The following is a 22729-nucleotide window of genomic DNA, read 5'->3' on the forward strand; positions in this document are numbered from 1 at the left end:
TTGGCAGCCATCATCCCTGGTTAGAGAGGACCAAGTAGAGAACCTGGCCTTTTATCCCCAAAACGCTGCTCCCTCCAACATTCCTCCCCCGCTGGTTTGTGTATGTCAAAGCTGCGTAATTTGGCTCAACGTATGGCCCAGCGTGCCGCAGTTAATGAGGGGCTGCCTCAGAGTTAAACGCACGTGAATAATCATTGTGGAGCTGAAGGTACAAAGTAAAAGAGATTTAAATATCAACACATACAGAGCGAGTTGAGTGAGTTGTTGACTGAGTGATCAGAGATGGACAGTGTATACAGTAGAAACATGTAATGGTAACTCAGCTACATGGCAGATGTCAATATCAAAGTCAGAATCCTCTATGCAAACATAAGCCTGTACATTGTATTTGTGTATCCAAACATCCCTGTATATGCATGTTACGTTCAAACTAACCGCTTTATTTATTTTGCTCCTGTCTTATGCTTTATAATCAGACAGAATGTAGATTCATTTGGAGACATAGTGATTATTGTGGTGCAGGAGAGGCAGTCAAATGATGTAGTGCATATTAGAATCAGACTCAGAATTGGAAATAGTTTATTAACAAAACAAGGCAGGGGCGCAGGAAAGTGCCGTTTGTTTCTCATGTGAAACACAATTGTTGTCTCCATGACAATAAATGTCATCAAATCTTTTTCCTTAACCCAACCAATTTGTTTTTGTGCTTAGATCTGATCAAACTCTGACCGTCTCACAACTGCCTTATTATAAATGTAACCAGGATGACTAACCTGCAGCTAATACACTTGGCGACAAACAAAACATATAGCTATTTAGGTTGGAGGACTCATACAAAAGATTGTTTAATAATTGACTTTCAAGAGCAGCTGAAAAAACCCCAAAACAAAACAATATTTGTGAACGAGTACTTTTCCCTCTCACAAGAGGAGAAGATTTCTGTGTATTTCCTCTGAGGGATGAGCACATGTGTCTAAAGTGGACTTCCAGGAAAAAAAAAAAAAAAAACCTAAATAATTCATATAAGCCTGATGTTTAGCTGTGCTGTGCTGCCCTAGGATATAAGAATCCTTAGATGTTGCAATTAGCTCCATTGAATTGCTGGTGTGGTGGATTTGGCTGCTAAATTACTTGTTGTTGACATGTTTGTGGGCTTGTCAGGTGTTTGCATGGCTTGTGGTGGGAAGATACATAGATTCCTCTCTGTGGGAATGAAACAAAACGGTTCTACAGGCATCCACTTGGGCCATTCAGCATGTTCTCCAAGAAAAAAAAGAAAAAAAATAAACAAACAAACAAACCAGACCTTGGTATCTGTTTTACTGAATTTTATCTTTATGTTGATTAGATATGTACACTATGATGTTGTTTGTTGTTGGTATTTATGTTGATGCTCCAATTTAATTTTAGCCGCCTTCCAATTGCACAAAGTCAGATGAACCAGAATTCCAGAATCAAGGGCTGAGCACTGAACCCACATATTATCCAAGTGCTAATTTAACACACTAATTAGACCATGGTGCAGGGGTGTTTAAACACGCAGGGATCCCTGTGCTCCAACAAAGACACTCTCTGCCCAGCACCAGCTATCAGGGAGAAGGAGTGTAATGGTAGAAGTCAAAACAGGGCCATTCATTTGCTCTTGTTGAGCTAAGTGCATTCTTGGCTCACAGTCGGGGGGCATCGCACCAGACTGCGCGGCTAAAGCCAAAGAGCCCATTTGTGGAGGCAAATGTCACCATGTCACAACGCCCTGCATCTCTGCATTTTTCTCTCACTGGCTGGTACCCTGCCGTGCCCTTCAGCTGTAACTCTTTCTCTGTGTTTACATCTGTTTCTCCCTCTTCCTTTTTTCTCTATTTCAACCTGTGTCTCGCTCTCAACCCCCTCATCATGTCAGGCTTTCTGTCTTTCAAATCAGTTACTACTTACCACTGCGGCCGTCTCTTTCTTCCAGATTCTATCTGCCTCAACGGCCCCCAAACGTTACCCTTGCAGCCTAGCTTGTTTTGTGCCTACTTTTTTCCATTTCTCTTTAGACACTACCTTTTTCTTGCCAGTCATCATTTAACTCAAAAAGAGGAATGCTTTCTCCTAACGTTGCACTCCCTCCCACCCATAGTGCATCCGTCCACTCTCTCCCCTCTGTCTCTGTCTTTGTCCTCCCTCCCTTATGTCCTCTGTCAGCAAATGGACCTTTATGTGTTTTTATAACACAGGAACTGAAGCTCAACTGATTGAGAGTGAACAAGGCAAAGATTGAGAGCAATCTCCTTTATCTCCATCCTTCATTCCTTCCGTCTCTCCCTTGCTCTTCCTCCATCCGTCCCTTCCTGACTCATGTGTCACAGAGAGTGTTTCATCTTTCTGCTGCCTGTTTGCCTTGTAACCAGAGTGCGCCCCATGGTTTGCATGTTGCCACTCTATCACAAAACCAAACAGTATGCATGCGCTCTCGGCCCGGCGAAATGTTTTATAAGGCAGTAACCGCGTGTGTGGAGCTGCCAAGATAATGAATAGGCGATGCAGCTCATGCATGCTAATGTTATGTTGTAAGCAGTTTTGTTGACAAGTGCTAATACTTCTTTCATACTATCATCAAAAGCAGCTAATACAACAGCCATTACTCCACAGCACTCCATGCAAGACATGATGGATTGTGACCTTAATATAGGTTAGCCGAGTTTTGAAAGTTAAACAACCTGCAATAAATCACAGAATTATTACAATGCACTTTAATTGGTTAAGGACTGTTTATTTCCTAAAGAGGTAGGAAAAATTGGGTTTCTGCACTTTTTAATTTGCAAAGTGCATTTTCATTACAAATGGCAGTTTAATATTACCCTCCTTTGTCATGCAAAATACGCAACACACTGGCAATCTATTAATTGAACAAAAATGCGGTGCCAGCGTAAATCCTTCTACCCTCTCACTCTGTCTCTCTGTCTCTCTCCCTCACTCTCTCTCCACCTCTCTCTGCTGGTAAGGGCTGGTAACATCGATCAGAACCAGAGAGCAAGGAGACAAAGTTAAACACTCTCACTCACTCCATGCCAGTCCCTATCTGCTGATGGAAATAGAACAGCAAAACAGAGGAATAATAAACAAAATACAGATGACAGGCCATTGTCTTCTCGATGCCAGTAGCTTATTAAAAGACAGTAAATATGAGGGACATGCTTGTTAATTATGCCTGCTCCCTGTTGGTTTTGGATTTCAGCTCTTCTTTATAGAAGTCACACATGATTCATACAGAAGAGGCTGAAGCTTGTTTGTCCTTTTTATGCATAAAACAAGCCTCTACTCATCCAGGGGTCAGGGTATCAAAGTATTATATAACATGCTATGCACTCTATATAAGACTTTTACTTTTGCTAAAACATCCTGTGAAATTTTAACTATTTATTCAAGCACTGTGCTCTATCCCAGCACAAGCTGTATCTATTATATTTGAACACCTATTGAGTATGTGCAGTGGGCTAATTTTCTAGGTCCATCTTTGCTGGATGTGTTTTACTTCATTTCTTTGATTGTCTTTGTGATTTATATTCACAACTAAAGGATTCACAGAACTGCTTTGACTTTTTTTCCTCTGGCTTTCCTCCTTTCCTCAAATATGTGGCTTCTTACGTGAAGTAAAAAAGTTAAATTATGTTGTAACATTATATAATGCTTGAATACATTGAACATCACAGATTCATTTTTATCAGCGAAGCCTTCCTTTCAGTTTGATTTATTTGTTTCATCCCTGCTTTTCAGGGAGTATACATTTCATTTCTTTCTTTCTTTCTTTTTTTTTTTTTGGCTTGGTGCTGGTGATTAAACCACTCCAGTCCTTGCGTTTGCTTTGATTGTAATGTTGGTGGTCAGAGATTTTTATCTTGTTCCCATTGTGCACTCATTGTAAGGAACTACTGCAGTGAACTGAAGATGAAGGGGACATATAACTTGGGCTTCCGTTCAGGAATTATCTCATACTAATTACACTATTTGTTTGTGTCTCACTTGTTTGACATGGATTCATCATGATATCTTTGTTCTAACAAATCATTACATTAGGAGTCATTGGTGGGTTAAAAACAGATTCAGTTTTTGTCTTCTTTATTTGGATGAAGTTTACATATGGGTGAAAATGAGGCGAATCTTAAGAACTGAGATTAGAGTGGCACATGACTCCCTGATGGCGGCATTACAACACGTTGCCAGCTGGCTTTGACAGGGTGCCACCCAGACATGTCACAGTGCTGTCCTGCGTCTCTAACCCCAGCCAGCAGACACACACATACACACACAATGCTCAACGCAGAACTCACACACACACACACACACACCATATCCCCTTGAGGCCATCACTCACCTGTCATTCTTTGATGCCTTGTAGACCAATCAGGCGGCATCTCATGAGACACAGTGTCACACATTTATGGATGCATGACAAAGTACTCTTTGATTTCCCAGTGGCCACTGTCTGCAGCCTGCACACGCTTCTAAACGTGCATAAACATACACACACATGTACCCGCACCCACAACACGCTTTCATGTGTGATACAGAGTGTGTGTCAAAGGACATTACGTCAGGAGTGGGTGAGTTGTTGTGAGTTCTGATCAGAAGGCCGTGTCTTAGGTGCATATACAGCTGTAAAAGATAGTGGCAGAAAAGTGGGATATGTCACTAATTAACAGTCGGGAAGTCGTTTACACGCAAAAGGCAAGATTTTTAAGCTAAAACCGCAACTTTACTTTCTAATCCAAATTTTTATGCCCAGGTACAACTCAACCACTTTTTTTCTCACTAAACATACTAGTTACAGTGTAAAAGCAGCAAACAAGGCCAGCCATTGGGCACTAAAAGCATGCGGTTTTGGCTCATATAAGATGTGAGGCCATAACCACCACAGTCACCAGGCTATTTTAGACTGCTCTTGGTTTGGCTTTGGACCCCAATTCATTCTGCAGCAGGAAAACATCCACGGCCCACCAGCATGCCCCCACCAACGGAGAGTAGCTTTTCTTTGATGTTGACATTTTAAAACAAGGAAAAAGCTCTGTGGTTGACCTGTGTTCCTGTCTCTCTCCTTTTTTCCATGTTTTTTTTTTTTTCTCTCTGTCATGTGTGTGTATATATTGCATTGGGCCAAGCTAAATGAAGGGGTCTGTGAGGCACTGCTGAATGATTTCACTATTAGAATAGAGAGCGAGGGAGAGAAAGGAATTACTAATAGCAGTAGTCTGTTCAAGTTGCTTGGGTCTCTCAAAGTTACCTCTGCATGACCCACAAAAACAGTGATTTTGTTCAGGGAAAAGGCATTTTGGACCCATTACTCAAGCCATTGTGGTTGTGCACTCATATGAAACAAGGCAGGGAGGATGGGGGTAAAGGCGAGGAAAGGTATAGCTCCAAAGCTCAATTGCAAATATAGCTTTTATGCTGGATGAAAGCAGAACTTCAATTGGCGAGAGCTTTCAGGGTCCTGTGTATGGGTTGCATTGAAGAAAGGCATACAGTAATGTTACAAAGCCATTTCTGCCACACTTTTGCACAATTACAGCCTTTTCTCTAAAAACGCGTTGTTTATAATAGGTGACTGAGACAACAATTGCACTGGAGTAGCTTTGAAGCTGCAAGCTCTGCAGAGAGTCGAGGCACAATGCACAGATCATGTGACAATGAAGAAGAGCATAATCTTCATAAACCAACAGCGAATCACCATTTAACCGCCACTGTGTGTGTATATTCATGAATAATACTGGATATCTGTGAAAGAGTGTTTCTGTTTTCGAATCTTTGTATTTGTGCAAATGTGTTTATATGTGTGCCTGTCTCAGGGCTCCTCTTTTTTTTAAATTAACACAAGTGCTGTGAGACAGTAGTACCTCCTCCCACCAAACTCCTGTCAATCCCGACCATTTAGCGCTTTCTGCAGTGACAGGGTCCACAACAGCCTGATGTTGTGACACCAGCTGCTGCGAATTCACTATCTTTTCTCAGCCAGCTATATATGAAACAGTAATTGTTTGTGACACAAAGCTTGTGCTTATCCAAAACCCAACACTGTCATAGGCTTATGTGAGATAAATCAGTCATAAATCAATTTACCAAACCATATATTCTGAGTTGGCTTTTCAAACCGGGTGTGTTTTGGTAATAGAGTAATCCTTTTTAATAGAAAATACACACGCCCCCACTGTTCTTTTTACAGAGTTTGATGGATGAGCTTTTCTGCTGAATTCCATGGATGACATCCTGGAGTGGAAATCCAGGTGTGGTGATCCTTTTATTTTATTTTATTTTTTTTTCCTGTGTGGTAGAAGAGGTGTTGTAGGGGGTCTGGAAATTGCAGTCTGAGTTGGTGATTTGCCATCGAAAGATGAGAGCGAGACAGAGGAACAGGGAGAGAAAGAAGCTTTCTATGTTACAAGCTATGAGAAAATCTTGCCTGAAAATGCATTAGTTTAAAGGTTCTAAATTGTTGATATCCTTATTTTATGTTTTATCACTAAAATGATTAATTTCAGTTTGTTCATTGTCCTTCTTTACCTAAACAAGCTTAAGTAACCTTGCAGTCAGGATACTCAGTAAAATGGAATTATGCTGTCAATCTAACTTGAATGATTCTCATTCTGCCACAGACACAGTATTGTCTCCCAGCCAAATTCATCACCTCCTAGTTATTTGTCTTTCACCCTCCTCATTTTTCCCTGTCTGCCTCGCTTCACCATACTACTTCATCCTCTTCCTAATGGATCCACAATCATGAGTGTGGCAGAGGGGTCAGCTATAGCTCAGGTGTGCTGCAGACAAAGAGGCAAAGAAAGTGTTAATGAACCAACATGAACACCTCTATTTAACTCCAGCTGCCTGTGGTTATAAAACACTTGCTTTCATCAATTCAGCAGCTCTGTGCTGTTTTCTTAAACCAATCACAAGGTGTGACGTTGGAAAGTGAAAGTACCTGCAGCCATGTTCCGCCTGGCCTCAGGCATGACAGACAGGCCTGTCAGCGAACAACAAGAAACACCTGTGTAGGAAGTCTACCTGGCCAAAACTAGGATTGGTCTCATGCTTTGCTGATGTCTGAATCAGCTATTTGTTGTTTTGTCTTTTCACTCTGGTTTAGGGCCAGTTAACAGAGCTGGGTAGGTTGAACTTCATTGTTGGGTTCATCCCTTTGTATCTCAGCTACGGCATCCTGAAAATACTAAACGCAGCTTCACACAGGACGGTTTGTTCACCCACACATGTGCTCTGACACCATCAGCAGTTGAACATGCACATACGGAGACACATGTCATACATCTGTGAGAGTCATACCGACTTAATTCTTTGTTGCACAGCCGCCCACAGAGACACCTTTTCACACACTTTACACCTCGAGAAGATCGCTGTCCTTAGGATTTATAGATCCTAATAGACATTCCTTGCAGTGCCCTGGATGAGATGTCAGAATTGATGGCATGCAGACTTTTATTACCTGGTATGGTGTGTGTAATTAGGTTAAATAGATGGGGTTGGACACGCATGGTAAAGGCTACATTTCTCACCCCGGCTGGATTTATTGGCCACGCTCTGCTCTCCGAGGTCTGCTCTAATGCATTCATTTGCATGGGGGCACATGTAGCTGATGTGTGTGTTACTGTTACGTCAACTGCTAAGCACAATGACAAGGGCCAGCTTATGAATAGTTTGGTTCAGTGGTTGGCAACGGCCAGGCCCGCCAACTGCCTATTAGCTATGATATGAAAGCTGCCTGGCAAGTGTTAGATTGATACTTGACACATCGAACAAAGCTCATTGTCATTGTAATTACTATACGTTGAGTCTTAATTTCATGGTCGTCCATATTGCCAGCGTGATAGGGCTGTCTGTTACTTACATCTTCAGTAACAGCTGTCTATTCAGCCAGTGTATCCATCCGCCTTTCATATGTTCAACAGCCTCAGAAATAACGACTTCATAATGACTATAATCACTTCAGATGTAATTATAATGCATAGCCATTGGTACAATTAAACTGTTTTCTGAAGAAACATACCACTTTTTCCTTCCTCCAGATGTCCCATCAAGTATAAATCACAGATAAACTAATAGTAGAGGACTATATGTGTTATGACCCATTCATTGAATAGACTTTAAAAGGGATCACTTTATACCAGTTACTCTGTCATTTGCTGGAGGGTCCATCCCATCTGTCTGTTAAGGACAAGCTGATAATGAAGTGTATTTGATGAAGTAAGTTGATAATGAGAGCTAGCTGGCCAGCAATAATGACAGTGTAGGAGTGGAGACGGTGGCAGTAGCCTGCAGTGGTGGATGTTACTGTTCAGACTTTTCTGACCTTCACAGACTCCAGTTTCCCCCTTCAATACCCATCATCAGATTGAATCATTGTGCTCATCGCACTTGTGCATTTCTGCGAGTGTGTATGTGTGTGCAAGCGTGTGAGGATGATCTCATTCACCAAGGTCTCCCCCCGTCTCAGTTTTAGGGGGAAAAAAAATAATCTTGCAAAGAGGGACGTTCACACGCGTTCATACACATAGCCAACCTCTGACTACAAGGCCACACCATTGTCTTGAAGCACCTGAACTATGTCGACACACACACACACACACACACACACACAGACACCATCTCCCTTAAACCCAGTTAAGTTCCTGACGAGCTCTGTTATCCCAGCAATGAGAGGTGGGATGCATAGCAATGCAATGTATGTCTAAAATCTCTCTCTTGCTATTTATCTGTCTTTCCCTTCTGTGCACATGTACTGTTTCTCTTTCATTCTCTTTTTAGCCGCTCTTTCTTTACACTCAACTACTAGATCCTCACCACTTTCCCCCTGCTCCACCCATCCCCACCCACCCCCAGGCTAGGAGACAGCATAGAGGGGTCTGCTGAAGACAGGGCCCATTGACAGGCTAGAGTGGCAGTAACTTATTGTCTATTGATGGAGTGTGACAAATCATGTGGGAACGCAGGGATGCGTAGCAGTGAGAGCCAGGGTGTTGAGTACATGAGCGTGCCTGCATGTGTGCTTGCATCTCAGATGTGTATGTGTGTGTGTGTGTGTGTGCGCGCGTCGGTCTGCCTGTGTATGCCCGCATGCGTTTGTGGCTTTTTGTGTCTACGCTTGTGCATGTGTTTGTGCGTAACATCTTAGTGTGAGGCAGGCGGGCATAGCCGGGACCCTTCACAGCTCATTTAGCTCAAATAGGGCCACCTGGGTGGTGAGGGAGCTCGGTGGGGTGGCCCTGGCACTCTGGAGTCCCACTGACAGCCCCCAAATATAGGGGCTCCGTCGGCCTATTAATCAACACAGCCACTCTGACAAATCACCACAACTATGACCTAATGAGAGGGGGAGAGAGGAATGAGGGAAAGGAAAAAGTTGGAGACATAATGGAGGGGGCATAAGGAGTACATGGATGAAGGTGGAGGGGCTGTGAATGTGGAGGCTAAGAAGTGACAGAGAGAGCAGTGGCTTAATGAAAAGGAAATGAAAGAAGGAGTTGCCTGACATTGCGGCCGGCAGTGCGGGCCATGGGGGTATGTCATGAAGTAATAAGAGAAGAATGCTACCACACTTGTCATCCGTAGCTGCTTCTTGGCTCCCCAGTCCCTTCACAAGACCCAATTGATTTGTTATGAAAGCCTAAATCATACACTCCTAAATGTAACAGTATGAATTAGCAAGCACCTGCTCAGCCCCACCAATTTTCCACCGCCGCAAAATAAATTAGACTACCAGTACTTTGTAGACACCTTTTTTGCAGATGCTTCAGAGCAAATTAGAGGTGAGAAGACGTTTGATTCTGAAAGCAAACAGCATTGATGTATGTCTCCTTCTCTGGTTCCCACCCTGAGGTGAGCTAGCATCTAATCTCCACACTACCAATCTCAGGTCCAAATCACATTAGCCAGGATCAGAGGTGAAACTGAAGCTTTTCAACAGCAGCCTGTTCTCACTAATGAACCCCCATGGCCATCCACTGCATATTACAGCCACACTGAGTGAGGGGGAGAAAGTTTTGCAATAATCATTATGTAATTGCACAATGCCTGGGTTTCCATTGCCCTGACATTTCAAAAGCTCGATAGCAATATCTTTATGCCTCTCTATAGGGAATATGTTTGGAACAGCTGTACTGTATATGATTGATGGTTTTCTGAGGCTAAGCAATCTACTTTATTGTAATAATATACCGCAGTGTCCATCTGAAGTTTATACTATACAATATTAGTTTATTTGCAATGACTTTCGTCTTGTGAACCCAAGGTGAATTAATTGACATTGATTGTGTTTGTATAAGTGACCCGGCTAATGTCACTCTGTCAAGAGAATACAACCCCACCTCTCATCACATCCAGCAAAACCATAGACACACGCACACACATATTTTACTTACAGTTCCATACATTTTCTACCAAACTAGGAATCCCTCAATAAGAACCCCACTTTACTGTGGTCTCTTAATATGCAGCGTGCCACCAAGCACTAGGGTGAATATTCAAAAGCAGCACCTTCCTATTGACTTGTATCTGTCTGCTGTGCTGTCCAGCCATGGGATCTGTGTGATATACTAAGCCCTGGCCTGTCTGGTGCATCGACCAGCCCAGGATGGAGGGCCCAGAGAGAGGATGCACAACTGCATGCTCCTCCCATCCATTACCTGGTTATGGTAATCCCGCAACAGCTACTGCTTTCCAGTCCATAGAACACAAAGTGAACAAATACACATATACATTCATGTGTTGTTAGGTAGGCACAAACCGTGTTGTCCCAGTTCACTCTGACCGAGGCTCACTGATGAAGGTAATACACATTATGTGTGTGAATGTGTGTGGCCGTTTGTTTGCCCAAGGTCACTATAGTGAACTTTTCCTACTCGGTATGTTTTGTACAATGGCCCTGATCATTCAGTGCAACACTCACAGATAGACAAAAAACACAAGCATACTGTATTCAAAAAACACCCTGCATTGTAAACACACAGCCAAGTACACTGTACAATATAATGGCTGGGACTTGTGCTATGTGCATTTTAGGTGCATTTATGTATCATTTTGTTCTGTTTCTATTTACAGCATATATTTTGTTGAATTGATGAAGCTGTGTTTGTGTTTTGTCTATGAGTTGCAGTGCGTTCAGGGCCACCATAGTTTTTTACATTTTGTACACAGAAACATTAAATATCAAGAGCCACTTAGTAAGCAGCTTTCAAGATAATAACAGTTGGAGATTTACTTGCTTTTTTATCAGTGATTTTGTGAAAATTATACTTTTTGCCTCTATTTGCTAAACCACCACTTTACTTGTTGTAGGGTATAGGTTGAATGATAACAATGGCTGGAAATCAATCAATGAATAGATGATTGTGATTTTCTGCCATATGACCCAGACCCCCCACCAATGAATCTATGAATGTTATATTCTGCTTCCTTTGTAATGATTGTAGATTTTGCCAAATGTTAGATTTATCCTAATTTTAAGTTCAATTGTGCCAGTACGTGTGGTGAACAGCATTAATCTGTCCTTTATTCAAAATTAAATTCATATTTGGCTTTGGATTTTATGAAAGCCCCTTTTAAAGTTCTGCCTCTGTTTTAACTGCCCACTAATTTAATCTCACAAGGAAGAACCACTGAGTTGTGGGCAAGGTCACTGGAGACAGAATACCAGCGCTCACCATTTTCTCTCAAAAGAGAGAAAATGACTGATGTGATCTGACATTTAGTGTTGATGACGGCAGCCGCTCCAAGTAAAGTCAGATATTAGCGCCCCTCACCTACCTTTATGACCTGCATGCCAAAAGTACATTAATGTCACTATAATGCACTTTGCTGTCTCTGGCATATTCGTGCTACAAAGAAGTCAGAGCCAGAAAATAATCGTGTAGATAAAGGTTAAAAAATACTTAGCATGTTAAGATGTTTCTTGTGCCTGAAACCAAAACATGAATGCTGGTGTTACCCTGCTCCTTTCATAGAATTTGACAATGTTTGTGTTTTGGTTGTAAGAAATGCAACACTGCCAGAGGGCTGTGTGTATGTGTGTGAGAGTGTGCGTGTATGCTCTCCTGACTTGACAATAGACCTTTACAGCATCAAATCCCCACAAGGTGAGGCACAACTTAAAAACGTCTTTTCATCGCTTTCCTTATCTCTTGCACACTGCTGTTGGCAGCAAGAAAGAGAAAAAAAAACTGAGAGTGGAAGCATTATAATTTTATTATAAGGACAGAGAGGGTAAAATAGAGCACAAGTGATAAGGATCTGGAGATTAGGATGGAGCAGAACAATAAATTATGCAAAGTGTTTGAAAACACATACAGCTATAATTAAGTGGCATTTGATTTTAAATGAGGTGACAGCGAGGATTTATTTATCTCCTTAACCCCTTAAAACTGCCATTAGCATGGTGGAAAATGAACTGTTTGAAATGGTAAGAGAACAAGGCCCTGATCTGATACACAATAATAGAGCACCCCCACCCAAAGATTAATACACACACACAACATAGAAAGGTGAGATAAATGTCTGCATGGACTAATCAGTTCACTGCAGGCCCAGAAAAACTGTGGGAGCCCTTTGCTAATAATGTCATTATGATTGCAGCCAAAACATAGATGTGGTTATAGCGTGGCCTCGGTTGAAGATTGTCAAGCCAACTGGTGTCAGTCAGTGTCCTCAATTTCCTCACAAACCTGATGCTTGGTTACTGATATTTTGCTTTAAAAAACAGCGTGAGTCCTGCCAGTACCTGAAGTTATGGTAGTTTGGCTAACATTTCATGTTGACAGCTTTGTTCGCATTGTTGCTCTTTCTGTTTCTGTAAACAACTGTAATGTTGATGGTAGATTAGTTCGTTTTTCACTGCATACTACTTACATTTCACAGTTGTTTTAATGTGGAGAGTATCAACCTAATTTCTTAACCATGTGTCAAAGGGTTTTACTGCTCCATAAAAGGATTTATCCTGGCGTAAAAATGCAGTGAAAATGCACCTGCTGTGCCGATGATGCTGCTGCTCAGTGTCAGTGTTTGTAAAGCACAGGTGAGTATAAACTATCATGCGCATAAAACAAATGTCTTTGTCATTGGTCGGACATTTACTTGTGATGGACTGTAGTAGTATCAGTGTCAATGCTTCTGCTGCCCAGCTTCACCATCACAATGAGTTTATAAGCCCATAATCTAGTTGTCTTATTGTATTAGCTTTATTAGACTTGAGATATTTTTGGACCTTATCCTTGTAACTTTTTTATTGATACATATCTGCTTATTCTATCACTTGCTAAGAAGTCAACCACACTAGCAACTTGCCCAACTAAGTCACTACGTAATCTATTAAAAGTAGAACGTGCTGAAATATGCAATTTATTCATAGTGGCTGTGGAAATGATATATAGCTGGGTTTGAACAGAAGTTTTGCCAGATCAATGTCTGAGAGCGAGGCCTTTGTCTGAGAGCAAGTCGCAGTTTCTCAACCCCCAGCGCTCCTTAGTAGATTTCACAGTTTATATATGCATAGATGACAAAGAGAAAGTACTGAATAAGTAATAGGCTATTTCCTGGTAGCACACTGAGGTGAAATCACAACGAACATCTTTTTTCCCCTCTGTACGCAGTTCAGTGGGGAGATTGCGTGAGAGAATGCTTGTTCTCAGTGTTTGTGCTTGTGTATGTGTGCGTGAGGAGAGCAATATCCAAAGCTACTGACTGTTTATCTGAATCATCTTTGTTCATTAATTCATGGGTAATATTTTATGCATTTGGTGACAAGGTTTAAAAGAGTACACCCAAATGCAGTCACAAGACATGGAGTGAGATGGTGTGTAATGCGAGGCTTTAATGATTATTTTCTAAAGGAAGTTGGGGACCTGCCTATTCTTTGGCAATGCGAGAGAAGTTGATGTTATGTGTAGCTTGCAGGGGAAGTCTGACGGCAACAGGTGAGCTGAGGTTGGAAACAAGTGATTAGTGGCTGGTGGTACATGACAGGACATGAAAAAGATTATGGTTGCTTGTAGGGAACTGGTGGACCAAGACTGGACTTTGGCACTGAATTGTTTCATTGGAAAGAAGTGGAGAAGCTTACAACATAACCACATTTTTCAGAAAAGACGCATGGGAGACTTGATGGACTGATGAGGGAAGGAGAGGAGGCGTCTCCTTAAATAGACTGCAGCCATTATAGGGAGCTGAGGAAGAATCGGTGAAACAGCTCGGGCTAGGTCAGTCCATAAAGATTGAGGAGCTGTCATGTGATCCAGAGGAGACAGTCATATCATTTGGTTCTTTCTGTACCTATTCTATTTTGGACCTAATTGGAGCTAGTCTGAGGTTTGGTCTCACTCAGTATATTTTTGGCCTGTGGATGAGATTGTATTTGTAATAACATTGTCCACCAAGATAAGAGCCCCTACTTCTTTCTCTTGTTTTTTTCTTCTACCTGCCTGGTGGTCTATTTCTCTGCTTCATTCGCCTTCTTTCTGTTTGGCTCATGGGGGAAGACAGAGTGCCTCTGCTAAGGTTTTTGATCCCAGAGACCTGCAGGCACATGGGCGCTGTTAACGGGTACCTGCCTACCTACCTGCCAGGTTGAATGACTGACTTACTAACTGTCCGGCTACCTGAGCCTTCCCTCGTTACTGCAGTAATATACAAGGGGAAAGTGATGGAAGGAGGAGGATGGTGGTCATAAGGCATATGGAAGTAGATAAGAGTCGGTTGTCATGCATCAATTTACAAGGGTGTGATTTTACCCCTGTCAAAAAAATTCAGAGTAACATCAGGAATGCAACATGAATTCTGATGGTGCAATACAAAGGCTGGGATTTATTTTGGGGTGCTCTTCGGTTTCTTTTAATAATTGCAAATAATTGTTCCACCCCACGTGGTGGGAGTGAGAGGAGGTGTCAGTCAGTTGACAGGCTTACTCAGGAAATGGCTGAATGGCTTCCTTAACGAAGGGCCTTGCTTTAATGATTTAGAGTAGCTGAAGTGAGAGGGGTCACACACATGAGCACATACACATGCTCACATTTCTCTATGTCACAACCTTCTCTTGGGTGCTGTTTCAGTGAAAGGTGCCAGCCTGCTCAGCGAGGCTCCTAACAAGTGCCAAACAGTCAGGGGACCGAGGAGGAAGAAAAGAAAGGTGAATTGAGTTGGGGAAATGGGAGGTTGAGGGGGGAGGAAGAGATAAGAGTAGCAGAGGGCTGTCAACCTCCTGGGACATGTGCAGAACTCAATGTCAGTGTAGAGCAGAGCAGTCAGCTAGTGCACTTCACTGACCAGGAGACGATAGCTGTGTAGATGTGGCAGGTGTTTGGTTATTTTTCTGTTGTCCCTATTCTTACTGCATGTAATAATACATTCACAACAGCACGGATTGTAAATTGGACCTCACCTTGTCAAACCCAAACAAGGCCCTTCACCCTTTTCTCCCAGTGCAACACTTGATAGCAGTGTCTGAAAAGAATGCACCAAACTGTGTCCAATGGACTGGTACTCACAGTCACATTGTGGTGGACAAGCAGCCTAATGATATCTGAAATACCGGCACAACTGCTATGATATGCTGTGATAATTGCTACCCTCCTGTCCGCAGTACAAATAAATGTGGAATCGGTAGGCAAACACATTAATATGGAAATGTCTACATTAATTTGGAGCATGGTCTAAATTATTCAGTAATTAAGCCACTGCAAATTTACACAAACTTTCCCCTGGATGACTGGAGAGAATAGTGAGGAACTAGAAACAGCCATGTAGAGGGATTTGAAATATGTGGTCACATGACATTAATACATAGTCATGTTCCGCGAAATAATAAAATGGTCTGCTCCAAAGCAAAATAGGCCCTCAAAACACATACACAATAATGTATATACAACCCTAGCAAAAGAAATATTTGGCAAAACAAGTATTATTGCAACATAATTTCTATAGATCCTCTGCTACCCCCCATCTCCACCATTGCCACACACAATTACGTGCCTCTGCATTGTGGAAGCAAAATAGCATCAGAGCATCTCACAAAAATGTCACATTCTGTGCTTTTATATTTACAAGAAAAGTTGGCCTCCTCTTGTTTTTAGCATTAGGATGTGTGTGTATTTATCTGGGTTTCATGCACGTGCATGTGTGTGTATGTGTGTGTGTGGTGCATTTAGGGCAAAGCTCCTCCGTGCCCTCTAATGTTTTCAACCTTTTGTTGCTTGGATTTGAAGTTTTTTTGTGTCTGCGTGTGCCTCCATGGATGCTCTTGTGAATGTGTGTGTGCGTGGGCCCCGGGCCAGGGTGTTTGTCTGTGCCAAAGCACAGACAAACATGTCAACTTGTGTAACTGTGGATGTCCTTTCAAAGGGCCTTCACAGATCTGTCCGAGGCCCTTTGATCAGGCGCTCTATGACACGTCTGCTCTCGGCAGCCCTTGAGATGGGAGGGTGTGTGCTGGGTGGGAGACAGGGTGGATTTAACGCTGGGGAGACTGTGGTTTTGACCCACATGCTCATACACACATACATACAAGCAATGACTCACAAAATTTGAAGATAGGCTCATTGAAGTGAATGACAATGTAGATTCAGTCTAATATGATAGATCAGTACTATCATTGTAGTTTTTGATGAATGAATACAAAATGTCATGAGACATGAGATTAGAAAGTATTCTGCTTCTATTAGTTGGAGTGGTTTGTAGTTCAGGTTAGTAGTTGGAAAGTACAGTAAATGCTGTCCATCCTCAGGATAGCGTTGTAATAAAAACATTGTGTGCATTCGTCTATATTGAACACAGCTGTAACTAAAGCTCCTAGCTCATGTTTACTTTGAAATGGATTTACTTTGATATAGCATATTTTTGTCTTTGTTGATTTAGAGTGTGTCTTGTAGCTCTTGAGTGGACATCAGTTTGGATTGAGATGGATCCCAGGTAAGGTCTAATACTGAGTGGCATCACCGTAGAACGTGGACATACTGTAGACCTGACACTGAGTTGATCTGACAATAGAATGGATCAGTGTAACAGCTAGCAAGTCAGAAGGTAGAGCATAATCCTTTCTGTCAAGTCTCTGTCTCGTCAATATTCAAATCCAGCCGGCTGTCCAATGGCTGTCAGTTACAATCTCCCTCTGGCTCATGGCCTAGACCAGGCACATATCTAAATTGAATTGGATGTTTGCTTCTCAATGGAAATTGAATTGAAAGGATGAACCCCCCCCCCCCCCCCCAAACCCCTCACACACACCCACACCTTGTATTTTGAGCCCAACTGAAATAGATTTTAATGTACAATATCTATTCCAAACTAGTAACTTAGCTTTGTTGTTTTACCCTTTTATTTCAAAGAAGGAGCTTGAGATCAAGTTGTGATTTTGCCTCCTGAACAACTAATGTGCTTCACTTAAAACTACTGACAAGACATGAAAACCCGCAAACACTTTCTGTCACCTCTGTGAAGTACTCCGTGTTCTCTCCTGTGATGATTTATTCCCATGCTCTCAGCTTCCCAGACACCAGCACACGCTGCAGTGTTGTCTGCGAAACTACAGAAGTGAAGGCCAAATGTAAGAGCAGCAATTGAAAGAGTATGGACTCAATATAACACTTAGAATGAACCAGACACCAAGGTGTGCTGTGCACATCCTTGTATGTTTATTCTTCAACTGAGTATTGATCAGCTGACCTCATCCCTACCTTTTAACATCTAACCTTAAACTCTGAACTCTGACATCAGCAAAAAGCGTATGCCTAAATTTTTAAGAATGTATTCTTGCCAGGAAGCAGTGGTTGGAAAGGTTAATTCATTTTAGTGCAGCTCTCACTGGGCAGACTGCTCACTTGTTACAATAGTTTGTTATTTTTCTCTTTCTTTTTTTTTTATCAGTCAAAAGGTGAGTCTTAGTGTCTGGTTCAGCAAGGTACACTCTTGTCAGTTGCAGTCCAACTTTATGTTGTGAATTGGAATTTAATCCCAGGCTCTAGCCTCACATGAGATGTGTGAAGGTGTGACGACTGCTCAAAACGACGTCTGTTCACTACAAGTAAACGGATTCCAAAGGTGTAAAACTGAAAGTGTTTCTCACAAGCATAAAAATGATACCCAGTCTCTCACTCTCTCTATTCTCCTCCTTTCTGTCTTGTACAGTCCCTCTTTTCCTTCTTCTCTGACACATGTCGCCCTGGCATCCATGGAAAGGCCTGACCTTTGGAAAGTTTAGCACTTTAAATATTTAGGCTTGGGTTATGATGGATCCTCCAGGCCCTGCGGCAATGTGCGAAGCCTCTGATTAGGGCTGCTGTCAGAGTCATTTAGCTGAGTGTCTGGCCGCCGGTGGCACTCTCTGTTTGACAGGCAAGCCTTTTAAACAAACAGCAGTCCCAGTGGCAGAGCAGGCAGGGCACCAGGCGCAGCACAAACACCCAACACTCTGAGAGAAACCACTCAGCCCGCTGACAGCTGCAGCGAAAACCGCTGGCCACTGTCTCTCTGCCTCTCGTGATCTTTCGAGCACTTTGTCTTCCTGCTCACTCACTCTGTTTGGCACAGTCTGTACTTTTACGCATGCCAGTCTTATTTTGTTGCTCTCCACACACACACGCTGTGTTATATTTTTTTTCCACTATTTCTTTACATCTTTTTGGTATTCACAGTCACTGAGTCACTGAAACATTAAAGTTTCATCTGTGTTGCACTTTGAGATTTAGTAAGTAAGTTGATTGCCAGATGATCTCTGAGCGAGGCTTATGCTCTTAATTTGTCGAACATCACTACTCATTATCAGATGAAAATCTGGATAGATGCTGTCTGTCTGGTGCCTTCATAGTCCCATGATTAGGACAGCTTACATTGATGTTCACATTGAAATACATCTGAGCCAGCCTTTTCATCTCACTCTGAGACAATCTCCCGTGGCATCAATCCTGTAAATATATGAGTCTTAATATGTGTGTCCTATTCTGTATTCAGAGGAAGAGCCAAGTCAGCAGCTCCAGTATTAATGCATGAGAAATGAGCAGAGCCCATAAGAATTAAAGGGTAAGACTCCCCTTATTAAGATGTAAATTCCGGGGGAAAACTTGCCGAAATGAGGATACAGTGAAGTTATTGTCAACTTTAGCCTACTTATGCATTTCTAAGAGGCATTGTTGTGTTGTAGTTGTTGAAATTAGATACACACAGCAAAGCACCTTGTGTATTTTTTGGCTCATTTTCAGCACGAGATCAACCAATCTCAACAAATATACAACCTACACTTTATGGAACAATTTACACTTTTGGCAACATTATCTAGTGACAGCGTACATGGCAAGTATTGTGGTAATTCAATTTCTCTCAGTGTGTGCGCTTCTGTCTCTCCCTCTCTCTCTCTGTCTCTCCCCCTCTCTCCCTCTCTCCCTCTCTCCCTCTCTCTCTCTCACTACCTCTGCCTCTCTCTCATTTCAAATTTGCACTTAACACCTTCCTGGGGAAAGGCTTCTCATTCATCAACGGTGTTTGTCCCAGTGACAAGCAGGGCGCCTCCTGCATATCAATATCAGCTAAGACAATGCTGAGCCTGTAACCTTCAGCTAAATGTCATTCTGCTTAATCCTATTTGAAAATTAAACATTGAAAAACCTTTAGTGCACCTTCCTCTCTTGCTTCCTGTCTCGCTCACTCCTTTATTGGCCACCATTTCTCCTGCTTTCTGTTCTCCCTCGCCCCCTTTCTGTTCTTGTTTTGCCCCCTGTGTGACATTTATATTGTTTTGTTTGTGTGAGTGTGAGTTGTTTCACATATTGGTTTAGAATCATAAAGTTTAATTTTACGTCATTGGAAAAAAAATAAATGTTGCGGCAATTTGCCTGTAGTCATCTGCATTTTTCGCTCAACAGCCTGTGGCAGTCATCAAAGGGATGCTTTATTACCTCCACGCCCCCTTTGTTCTTTACTTCCTAAGAGATTGTCCACTCATCCTTTGACAAATAGAAAGAGTGAGATTCAGACCGACACAAAATTGTAATCTGAAAAAAATAGCTCTCTACTAAAGTGGAACATTGAAAGAGAATACAGTCACATAAGGAGAAACTGCTATACCAGAGCTGCATATTTACATAAACAGATCTTCCCCTCACCGATGATAATTACTACATTGACAGTGCTGGGGAAGCAGAGAAAGAGCATGTGTGATTTGTCCACTTATAGTCTGTGACAGAGGCTGAACCTTTACTAAAGTGCTCTGCATTGAGAGGCCTGCTTCTTAGTATGCATGAAACAAGTGCGTGATATATTTGGTGTTTTACCCCATCTTTTGGCTCACACGCATGCACAAAGCACAACTGTATGGTACATATTTGAAGCTACAGTGTGGAATCGCAAGGGAGGGAGGGCAGGGATAAAAGGAGAAGCAGAGATTGCAATGAAAATGCAATCATTTGCAGTCAGACAGACATAATTCTCCTTTGGAGGGAGTTTGATGCGGCAGCTCAAAGACAGCCTTCACCCAACTCTCCATATGGATTTGATTGACCACAGTCACTCGTCAAGGGACTCCACTGAAATACTGAGAGTGAATTACAACGTGACTACCCTTGATGTCTTCATATTGAAGCTCCCCATCCACTTCATAGTTTGAAGAATTGAAAAATGTGATGGCAAGATATACTCTAGAAGTGATTAAACAAAGCAACAAGACATGAGTAGCAATGCACTCCATAAAATACAGTCACCCAAACAGCTCCTTTACCCTCACTAAGCATCAGATTGACAGAAAAGGGAAGAAACAGACAGAGAGACAAAATCATCTATTCTCTTTTATTTCTTCTTTTTCTCTTTAAGTCTGATAGAGTATCACAGCGGCTGCTGTGAAACTGACCCACACAGCATGAAAGAAAAAAGAGAAGAATATGCCTGTGTGAGGAGTGAAAGTGGCTTATAGTGCCTTGTAGAGTTTCTGTCTGAGGAGCGTGTGAGAGAATGTATTTTAGACAACAGGTTACCCCTCACTCTGTGTTGAACCCAAGCTGAGTTGCATGCTGTGGGGTCCTCTCTTCTTTCTGTGTGAGACACAAATATGAGGGAGGTGTGGACACACAAGCAAACATAAACAGCATCTTGTTAGTGTGCAGATGCTGTATTTCCATATAACAAGGGAGCGGCATAACTTCTGCACGGAGTGATGGCTTCTTTATGGCAACTACTGGATACATGTTTTCATTTAAGACCAGGTAATAAATGCTGGTTCATATTAAAAGAGCTCTGATATTCCTTTTTGAAACTCTGTATGGTGTCTGTGCTTTCCAGGTGGGAAATGCAGGAAGATGCAGAGCTGGACGATGGAGAGAAAGTAATGGTGGAGGAACTTCAGAAAACCTATTTTGTTTGCTGCTGCAGTCCAGGACCACAGGACCCTCCTGCAGCTGATGAGACACCAGCAGAGCAGACCCAGGGGGAAACAGAACCATCTGATAAAAGTGCTGCCCAATAAAGGTCCATGCAGTTAGAATTTTTATCATGTTGTAAATGTTTGCTTGTGATATGCACTTGCACTTCTCCAGGTAGTGGAGTGTTTGTTTGTGTGTGTGTGTGTGTGTGTGTGTGTGTGTGTGTGTGTGTGTGCGTTTATGCCAGTGTGGGCATTACTGCGTGTTGTGGGTGCAAATAGGTTTGCGCACATATGCACAGAGTGAGTTTTGCATATGTGTGTGCATGAAAACAGGACTGAATGAGAGGATGAGAAATCAACACAACAAAAAGCATGAGGAAGACTGTGTCTCTCTCTCTTTATGCACATGCCTCAGAGAAACTCCCTGTACTTTTCTATGCTGCATCAGACACATTTCATCTTTTTGGAGCACATCTCCAGAAATCAGTTCTGGGAAATGGAGAACCCAGATTTGTTTGCCTGGGACAAGATGGGACTGTGTGATCATTGCAGATAGTTGAAGTTTTTTTTTTTTTTTTACACTGTAAGTGTAACGACATTGGTGTCAGCATACTTACTCCTGGTTCCTGAAAGCAAACATCAAGAATTACAACTGGGAAGCAAGATGATGTATATTTTGATTATTGCGTGTCCCAAAAATCTGCACCAATATGCAATATCAGTCAGCTTTTTGTGTGAACTGAGAAAACATTTGTTTAATGCGCTCCATGTTTGCTCTGTATATTTTTCCAACTGTGTCCATATTTTGTCATTAATTAGATGGTGGTGGAATGTTTTAGAATTAAACATGAAAATGAAATCCTATTGATACTTCATGGATTCATTCATTCATATTCTACCACTTATCCGTTTCCGGGTCATGGGGGAAGGAGGCTTAGAGTCACCAATTAACCCAAACATGATGTCTTTGGACGGTAGGAAGAAACTGGAGTACCTGGAGGAAACCCACACAGACACGGGGAGAACATGCAAACTCAACTCAACACAGGCCGGGAATCGAACCCACAGTCTTCTTATTGTGGGGCAATGGCGGTAACCACTGAATATTACTTTTTTGTGGTATTATGAAATTGTGTGATGTAATTGTATTAAATACATTTTTGAATCATGACTATAAACATAAAATAACTTTTTTTTTTATGTAAACATGTTAATTAATATTAGACATGGTGACCTGTCCAGGGTGACCCCGCACCTCGCCCGATGTGAGCTGGGATTGGCTCCAGCAGCCCCACGACCCGGAAACAAGTCTACTGCTGTGTAATCCCTTTCAAAGAAAATATTTTCTTAGGGCTT

The 22729-nt window shown here is 42.1% G+C and overlaps 1 protein-coding gene across 1 annotated transcript in view; it reads left to right on the plus strand.

The window, feature by feature from the left end:
- The window catches only part of kiaa0825 (KIAA0825 ortholog), a 102302-nt gene extending 80409 nt beyond the window's left edge, over positions 1-21893 (plus strand). Inside the window, exon 22 of the mRNA XM_029511255.1 lies at positions 21292-21893. Within this exon, the coding sequence (XP_029367115.1) occupies positions 21292-21475 (184 nt within the window). The 3' untranslated portion in view covers positions 21476-21893. The remainder of the gene's footprint in view (positions 1-21291) is intronic.
- The last annotated feature ends 836 nt before the right edge of the window (positions 21894-22729 follow it).

The sequence above is a fragment of the Echeneis naucrates genome, chromosome 9 (assembly GCF_900963305.1).
Source record: "Echeneis naucrates chromosome 9, fEcheNa1.1, whole genome shotgun sequence".
NCBI lineage: Eukaryota > Metazoa > Chordata > Actinopteri > Carangiformes > Echeneidae > Echeneis > Echeneis naucrates.